Consider the following 9089-nt stretch of genomic DNA (forward strand, 5'->3'; position numbering starts at 1 on the left):
ATATCTGGAATTTCTGTTGATGGACGTCAGAATAGTCAGATTTTGAATTTTCATTACCATCTGCATTACCAACTGCCTGAAAATGTCAAGGAATATGTGTATCAAATTTCAACAAGATATCTCAATTTTTACTCAAGTTATCGTTACAGAATAGCATCACCGTTCTCTGGGTATGGCCACTAAAGAAGCAATAAAAATTCTGCTAATTGTCGAACAAAAAAGAAAGAGATAAAAAAGCCTGAAATAGAGAGGATGATACTTTTCAGTAGGACTGGGAAGGGACTCTAAACTAATAGAACGAGCTATTCCAACCTAAAAAACCGCAATGATGATCGCGGTGTACAGCAAGAATCCAAGCACTGGCCGAAGCCTATTATTTATTTATAGTTATTAAGAAGTTCGAAGAAGTATAGTTGACATTGACATGCTCGATGATTGGAACTTAAATGAACTGTTGTCCAATTCAAAAATAGGATTATCGCACAATCTAGGCCCAACACCTTGAAATCAACCATTCTTTCTTGGTATCAATTATAAGGTTCTATAGAGAGCATGATTGACCCTACCGTCAAAAAATGTATTGATCTACAGATTTAGAGGTTTTAAGCAGAGGCTTCGGATATATAGCCCTTGGTGCGACCATACCCTCATTTGTTTTCTGAGTTCACATATGAAATTTATGTCTAGTCTCTTTTTTGTTGTCTTGGGCTGTAAATTCCGGGTCAAAGCTATTTCTTATAAAATAAATTTAAAAAATATATTCAGTTCAGAGTTTAGAGAAATAAGGCCAGAAACTTCAAATTTTTTTGCTTATTGCGATAGGCAGGGTTTTGTCATATTCCAATCATAATCTAAACCGTAAATAAAAGTGGTAGATGATGTTCGTCACCGCAGCTTAATTCTGCTAACAAGAGGGTAACAACAAGGTACCTTTTAATCGATTTTGATTTTATGAATAAAAGTACCCATAATACAGTCTGCTCTCGAAACTTTGAACAAATATTTCTTTCTTTTTGACATTTTAAAAACATTCTTTGCCTTGAAACCCGAAACCATTTACTACGCTTAATTTCGAAAGATTCTAGTGAGAATAGTTTTGACGGGACAATAATTAATATTTTAAAGTGTAGGACTTTAAATTATTGTAGAGGTATTTTAGATTTGTAAAGTATTTGTAGCTCCCGCTGTCATGTTTTTACTCTTCAGCTGAGAATTGTAACCTGCAAAGATACGGAACCTACTTGACCAAAAACCGGTGCCGTGTTGAATTGTAAACCTATTAATGCCACCAAACTAAATAATTATGAATACCAAGTTTCTTGAACATGTTGCAATCTTAGCCGTCTTATGGCCTAAATTTTCAGTTGAGAGCTGTAGAAATAGTTAATTACAATAAATTAAATTAACTTATAGCACACAAAAATCTACCTTCTTGGTCAAAGCATCTACTGTGTAAGTTTTCACAGTCAATCCGCAGAAAAATTTCGCTTGCAGACAAATATTAAGGAACCAATCCTACAGAAATGGAATTTGTGTTTCGTGGAATTTTGACGAAGGTACATATTCATTGGTTTTATAATTTTCTAAGTTTTTCTGCCAGAGAGTCAATATGAATCTTCCACTTATTTCTTAAAATAGCAACGACGAACATCCGTGAAAACTTTTCAAAAATTCGACAAAAAATTATGTTACAACAAAGTTTAAAAAAAATTAAAGAAACTAATAGAATTTTATGATTTTTTTTTATATTGTAAAGAATCCTTTAAAGATTGTGGAATTAGTTTGTTAGTTCAAATCTTTCCCCTTTTTCTCCATTCGTTTCACGCAAGCGTTTGAAGAATGATTTACAAGCGGCACGCAATATATCATAGTCCATTTTATCCCAAATTTTCCTCAGCCGATCTTTAAACTGATTAATGTTTAAGCCTTCTGTAACACCGATTTTACTGAGCATAGATCCTCATTCGCAGAAGTCGGTGGGATTAAGAACTGGCGACGCAGCAGACCATTCCTTACTTGACATAAAATCGGGTAAATTTTGATTGTGTCTATCTTGGGAATAAAAAACTTTTTCCATTCGAAAATAAAATTTCGCCCCCGTCGTGCCAACGTAGTAGCTCTGTGCTCTTTTTTGATCCTCAATTTTTTTTAGCCCCAGTTGGGCCATGTACTCGCAGTTTCTTGTTGGCTGTGAGTCCAAGATGATTTTTCAGTATCCACCGCATTGATGATTTCGATACCCCTACTCCCTTAGCCATAGAACGACCCGATTGATGTCATTGTTATATTATATTATATTTTACACAGTACTAAAATTACTTCTTTACCTACCAAAAAATTTTTTTCAATGTGTAACCAATTAAGCGTTCACTAAACCAATTATAGGGCGTAAATTACTAATAGTAATGATATAATATACATGCAACATGACCATACCTTGCAGCAAATTTAAAGAGCCTTTCATATATATGAAGCCACCAGTTCACCTGGTGCACTGTCACAAAAAGTCGATATGTCAAACCAGCAAATTCATTTCGAGACTTCCAACTTGCTCGCCAACATATTCGACACAAGCATTGGCCTGGACACGTACGAAAAAGCCCGCCAATGAACGAACGTTATCCGTCGTCAATTTTTGAGCATTTTTTTTTTTGTCACAATTAATCTACATATTTATGGCTTTCGCAAATAACAACAACTTCGTTGAAACAACAATGCTTTCATCGTTTGTGGGTTGCGTCATTGTGGACGATTTTAAAATCTTTAGTTTTTGGCGGCAACGTGCGCGCTTTAGTACTATGATGCAAGCGCTGTATGCGCTTTATCACCAAACGCTGGCAGGGCAAATTAAATACGAAGTGCAGTTCAAACTGCAGCGTTACAATAGATTCGCGTATGCGATTATATAATCCATTCCGCAACTCAACTATTTCATCTATGAAGTTTGGCTCGCGATGCGTGTTGTGGGGAAAATACTGTCCTATTGCTGTTGGATACCATTCGATTGGCATAATAATGATTGGCGCTATTATACTATTTATCTAACGCAAATCGCTGCCGGGCAAGCGTGTCTTCTGGCCAATTGGCCAATTATTTGCTCTTGAGCACAGTGGCAGTGCAGTTGATAATGCATTATCGGCAGTTGGCGCGTCGCCTAGAGGCGCAGGATGAGTGACAGTGAAATCAAATGACGCGCAGCGAGTGCTAATGGGTGCAATGTGCATGATTTACGTTTTCTGCGTACCGTTATTGCCTATCATCAACAGATTTTGAAGTGCGTATATTTTTGTAGTCTCTTAAAATTAGTTGTTGTGGTGACTACAGTTAAGCGCTTCTCTTGCAGCTTAACACAGACTTTGAATGATGTCTTCGGCATTTCGCTCTTTATCAGCTTTGTCTCTACTGCGCTGATTATCTGCTTTGTGCTCTTTCAAATCCCCATAGGTGCCTCAACCACCGTATTCAGCTGATTTGGCTCCCTACGACTTTTCCCAAAACTGAATTAATCAATGATAGGAAAGCGTGTTGCCACAATGGATGAGATCAAGCAATATTACAGACAACCGTGCGCCTTACTAACTTAAACGAGTTAATAATTACCTAAGCAAAAATCTAAGCGAAACCAATGCTTCGACATTTCGTTGAGTCCTAGTTCAGATAGATATTCAAAGTCGCGAAGGCAAAAAAATATGCAACTTTGCTTTGTTTCAGGTTTTTAATATTACGCATAGTTCTCATTATGGCGAAATTTTACAACACGTTTCAAGGGTTCACGGCTTTACCTTTTTTATAACGACAGTTTTATTTTGGGATCCTTGTTATATTATAATTTAGAATATCTTTTGGAGTCTGTGATCGAATTTATCTCTCTAAATCGGTAATATCAAAGCTGCATGGAATCTGCACTAGCCTCCTAATGGCTACTATAAGACAGCCCCGAAAAATAACGATATTCTGTACAACAACTGTAACACAAATTTGTATAACTAATATTTAAAATTCAGGGTTTTACAAAGCAAAGCTTTTTCTTTAAATTATAGCGTAAATTTCTGTATGGCAGAACAGTGAACTTCTTCTTGAAAAGCTCAATATATATCTAAAGCATAGTCGGTCAATATAGTATAATTACAAACATTACATTGGAAAATTTATATAAATAAGTGTTCAAAAAGCAATCTCTTAAAAATCTAAAAAAAAATCTTTGTGTTTCAAAACCTAACATACTACCATAAATCACTTTCTAACGGCTATTGGATTTTTATGAGTCTCATTAAAAGGCAATATACACATTGTTTTTCTTTACTTTTCGCGTTTCGTGACCATACCAACCCACTGGACTGCGACGAAACGCCCCTTCATGCACAGAGGCATAGCATTAAGGGCTGCGAAATTACCTCCAACGCCTACTAAATTAACTGAATAATTTTAAATTAAAGTGTATAAGCACAATGTATTACCGATTACAAACAAGTACTGTTATTATTTTCATATAATCAGACAATCAAAATCAACCAATGAATGTATTAAAAAAAACTCCTTCTTAGAGCAACTGTTAAACTATTCAACAGAGTTTTATTTATTTTTACGAAGAACAGCGAGTACCTAGGCCATATATCTATAATAATATGTTAAAGAAAAACGATTTGTTTGTTTGTTTGAACTGAATAGGCTCCGAAACCACTTGACTGATTTGAAAAATTCATTCATCGTTGGGAAGCTACACTATCTCCAGCCAACATAGGCTATTTTATATTTTCAAAAATGTTATCGATCCTTACTAAAACACCAATAATGTAACCCAAGGTGTAAAAAATTACTTAAAAATGTCTTACATCGTGCGATACGATTACTATTGATTATACAACAATATATCATACTACGACTTTGCAGAACATATAATAACCTACAAAAAATGTCGCATATACTATGTTTTAAATAAAATTCCCCACAACGGTTAGGAAGTTCAAAGCACCGAAATTTTAATAAATATAAATGCTTCACTTTAAATATGTCTTTTGCTAAATTCGGTAACAACGTAAAATTTTTTGCAGCTCCGAGTTGTTGTTCACGATCAGTTCAACTTATCTAAAGATATGTTAGCTCTTCAAGCAAAGGTCGTTAACCTCGAAGTCTGTCATGAACTTACGTTCAATCCACGGCTGTAGGGCTCAATAATCAATGACGGTTTCCATGAAAGAGTTATTTTTCTGATAACAGCTTATTTTTTAATGTAAAATAAAGAGTGACTGAAAAACTAATAGCAATAGATAAACTCAATAAACTCAAAAACTCTTCCATTATCAACCCCCGCAGTACTCATCTTCAAGGAAGAAGTTATGGTGGCATTTCTTGCCACCTAAATACTGCAATGTTGAAAGAAGCTGCCGATTTCACTGCTTAAACTCAATATTTTTATATCAAAACTCTTTCACAAACACCGTCAGCACTCTTCGTCTGACCTTGTACTGGATTATAAGAAATAACAAATTTGTTGCGTGCTGTTATTACCGTGCTTTTTTGTTTAATAAATTTCTAACTACTTCACCTATTTATACACGATTCCACTGCTGTTGACACACATTTCTCAGCGACTATGTCAACGAAAATAGTCGAATTCGACGCCTTCATCAAAAAAGCCAATTTCTGGTATGGCTTCAACGGCATTGTGGCCTACGACAATATCCACCGACAAGCAGGTGATGAACCAAAGCAAAAAAATATTGCAGCTCGTTTGGCAACAGTGCTGCGCCAAATTTACTGCTTCATTGGCTTGGTCAACTTGTTGTGGGTACTCATCATAGAGGCTTGTTTTGTTGTGGTCAATTTTATAGAGAATTCCGATTTCTTACAAGCTGCAAGAAATTTAACCTTCATGGGGTTCGTTACTGTTTCGATTATAAAGATTTTAAGTAATCTGAAAAAGCGGTCACAACTCAGCATACTCATGCGAAAGCTCTACGAAATCTATCCCAAGCAGTCGACAGATCAGCCGCCATACGATCTACAGAGCCATCTGTTGCACTACAGACGCATTGGTTTTATGTATGGCTTTACGCATGGCTTCACTGTTTGCGCTTACAATTGCCTGCCGATGGTCAACTACTTATTTTTGGCGCCGCTGCTGCAGCTTACAGATGTTGAGCGCGAATTGCCTTACTTTTGTTGGGTACCCTTTGAGTGGCGCGACAATTGGCTCTATTATCCGCTCTATGTGTCGCAGGTCTTTGCCAGCCTCACAGGCTTGGGTGGTTATTTGGCTAATGATTTATTATTGTGCGCTGCAACTGTACAACTAATAATGCATTTTCGGAAATTGGCACGCGACATTGAAGCATATCAGGCGGGGAGCTCGTGTGCTACAGAGGAAGTGATTGCGCAACAGGCGCAGCGCGATTTAAGCTTTCTTAGTGCTGCCGTTTATTATCATAGTCGTACATTGGCGTAAGTTGGCAAGTCAGCATTTTGATTGTAGAAATATGATTTCTTTCATTTACTTTGCTTTTAGTCTGTGCGAGCTAATCAATGATATATTTGGTCTACCGGTTCTCATCAATTTCATCTCGACTTCATTCGTTATATGCTTTCTAGCCTTTCAATTTACCGTTGGCGTGCCGTTAAGTGCTATGGTCGCGCTAGCTTGCTATATGATTTGCTCTTTCGTTCAGATTTATATGATATGTAGTTATGGTCAGCAGCTGATAACAACGGTAAGTGTGAGTACATCGGGGAAAGTTTAAGCAGTACTGTGAAGTACAGTCTGTATCAGTTGGAGCAGAAAACTTCTTTAACCAAAATAAGATGTTGATCAAATAATCCCCAATCAGAATTGGAGTATGTTGTGTTTTTAGAAACTAGCGAAAAGGAACTCCACTTTTTTCTTGTAAATTTAGACAACAGTTTTGACAAATAGAGTAGAGACTGAATTGAGAGAAGCAACGCAGGAGAGGCCTCTTAGTTAGCGTTGTGTTGTTAATACAAAAAATAATCAACCCTTTTAGAAAATAAAGTTCCGATTGGTCATAAAGTTGATTGTTCCTCTACTTTTTTTTTAGAAGTTGTGGGTGATTAGCGTTTTTTGTAAGGTATTTGATCGATTTTGACTCATCGAACTTTAAATAGCGCTAAGTGGTAACTAAAGTATGTACTTTGTGGAGTAAGAACGGAACTAACACCGTCCTGACATTAGGATTAAGTATGGAACTTTTGAGAAAAACTTTTTAATTTTGCCCTTTTCTCCACCCAAAATAAAAAAATATGTATGTACGAGTATCATATTTAAAATATTCATCTTCTTAATTTTAATAGAGTGAAAATATTGGCCATGTCGTTTATAACCACAACTGGCTCGTTGCCGACATTCGTTACAAGAAAATGTTGATTATGATCATACGTCGCGCTCAAAAACCAGCTATGCTTAAAGCTACTAGCTTTGTAAATATCTCAATGGGCACTTTAGCCGATGTGAGTAAATATTAGATATACAAATACCTGTATTTATTATGCAACTAAGTAATATGTGTATTCTTAAATTTTTCGCAGTTACTGCAATTATCATACAAATTCTTCGCATTAATTCGGACAATGTATGCACGATAAGCGATAAAGTAATAGTTAATTTAGAGCAACAAGATTTAGTTAATGGAGCTAATCTTAATACTATATATTCCATAAAAGATACAATAGTATGATTTTAAATGTTATTCAATCAGTGTTAGTTGGAATAAAATAGATTGTATTTAAGAACTAAATAAATCATATAACTTTATTTATTTTACATATTTAGGAGTCTTCTGAACTTCAAGTAGAATACAGACAACATATTCGGCACGGTCGGTTAAGTAGCGGCCAATAATTTATTCTATATATTGTTTACTCTACCCTTCACTCCACTGTATTCTATACTCCACTCTACTCTTTACTATACTCTATTCTATACTCTATTCTATACTCAACACCACTCTACTCTACTCTACTCTATACTTTACTCTACGAGTATAAAATACTCTGCTCTGTTCTACGCTCCACTCTACTCTAAGCTCACCTCCACTCTACTATACGTTACTGTATAATCTACTCTAGTCTACTCTACTCTATATTTTACTTTAAAATCTACTCTACTCTAAGCTACACTCTACTGTGCTGTACACACTACGATACTCTACTATACACAAGTAGCTTTGCTTTCCAACTGTTTTATTATATCAATGACTCAGGTGATCGCCATAACCACGTGGATTCAGTATGAATTATAAGACTAAAGTTTCAATCAAGTTTGAGAGACAAAGTGATCAACCATTTATGAACAACGTCGAATTACTAAATCTTTGGAGCAAATCCAAGCGGACAGAATAAGAATAATGCCTATATTATGGTCTGCAAGAAGGTTCTAATTTTAATTTTTAATTTATGGGTAATGAGCATTATCTGACATTATATTAATGTTCATATAAACATATACAATACTACAATAAAATTTACGATATTGTGCAGTGTTACCAGACATTTTTTTAAAATGATTTTAGACAATTAAAACAAGCAATTATTAAATGAATATAATTACTGTCTTATAATAAATTTAACCAAATCACAATGAATAAACTCAACTAAGACAAGTATTATTACACACAAACATTTAAAAACGGTGCCAATGCAAAATATTATTGCAAACTCAAAGCACAATATTACGCAAGACTTTTAAACTTCACTGAACGGGAAAATGCTCTTGTAAGAAATTACCAAACAATGCCTTTTAAGTGCAGACACATACCGAGTCCTTAGCAATTGGCGAATTCTCAGAAATGTGACGAGCTAACGGTAACCATGTGTCTAATAAAAGCACACAGTAATTTTATGTTCTCTTTAACTGTCTATCAGTCGCAAAATTCTTCTGGCCCTAAGTAAATCGTCAGAGTTCTTGGGAGCTCAGAGCAAGGTCCGAACTAACCTAACCTCAACATCTAGAGAGCTCGACTACCGGCTTTAAGGTCGCCAGAAAACTCCTGAAGGGTTTTCAAACGCAAATAGTTATGAAGAAGAAACTGCAGCAACACCATTGTATCTCTTAATAAATCCAAAGGGGAAATAAATAG

The 9089-nt window shown here is 35.5% G+C and overlaps 1 protein-coding gene and 1 pseudogene across 1 annotated transcript; both read left to right on the forward strand.

Annotated features, from left to right (window-relative positions):
• Positions 1 to 2512: 2512 nt before the first annotated feature.
• LOC118682910 (putative odorant receptor 85d) lies at positions 2513 to 3470 on the forward strand (annotated as a pseudogene).
• A 2123-nt stretch (positions 3471 to 5593) lies between these two features.
• On the forward strand, positions 5594 to 7596 carry LOC106619949 (putative odorant receptor 85d). The gene is made up of 4 exons (XM_014238297.3): positions 5594 to 6441; positions 6506 to 6707; positions 7306 to 7461; positions 7540 to 7596. The coding sequence occupies exons 1-4, from the start codon at positions 5594 to 5596 to the stop codon at positions 7594 to 7596; spliced, it is 1263 nt and encodes a 420-aa protein (XP_014093772.3).
• Positions 7597 to 9089: the final 1493 nt, after the last annotated feature.

The sequence above is a fragment of the Bactrocera oleae genome, chromosome 2, assembly GCF_042242935.1.
Source record: "Bactrocera oleae isolate idBacOlea1 chromosome 2, idBacOlea1, whole genome shotgun sequence".
NCBI classification, from domain to species: Eukaryota; Metazoa; Arthropoda; class Insecta; order Diptera; family Tephritidae; genus Bactrocera; species Bactrocera oleae.

Coding starts and splice junctions, on each gene's coding strand:
- LOC106619949 (XM_014238297.3), top strand. CDS start 5,594: ATGTCAACGAAAATAGTCGAATTCGACGCCTTCATCAAAAAAGCCAAT. Junction 6,708..7,305: donor GTCAGCAGCTGATAACAACG/GTAAGTGTGAGT, acceptor TAATTTTAATAG/AGTGAAAATATTGGCCATGT. Junction 7,462..7,539: donor CAATGGGCACTTTAGCCGAT/GTGAGTAAATAT, acceptor AATTTTTCGCAG/TTACTGCAATTATCATACAA.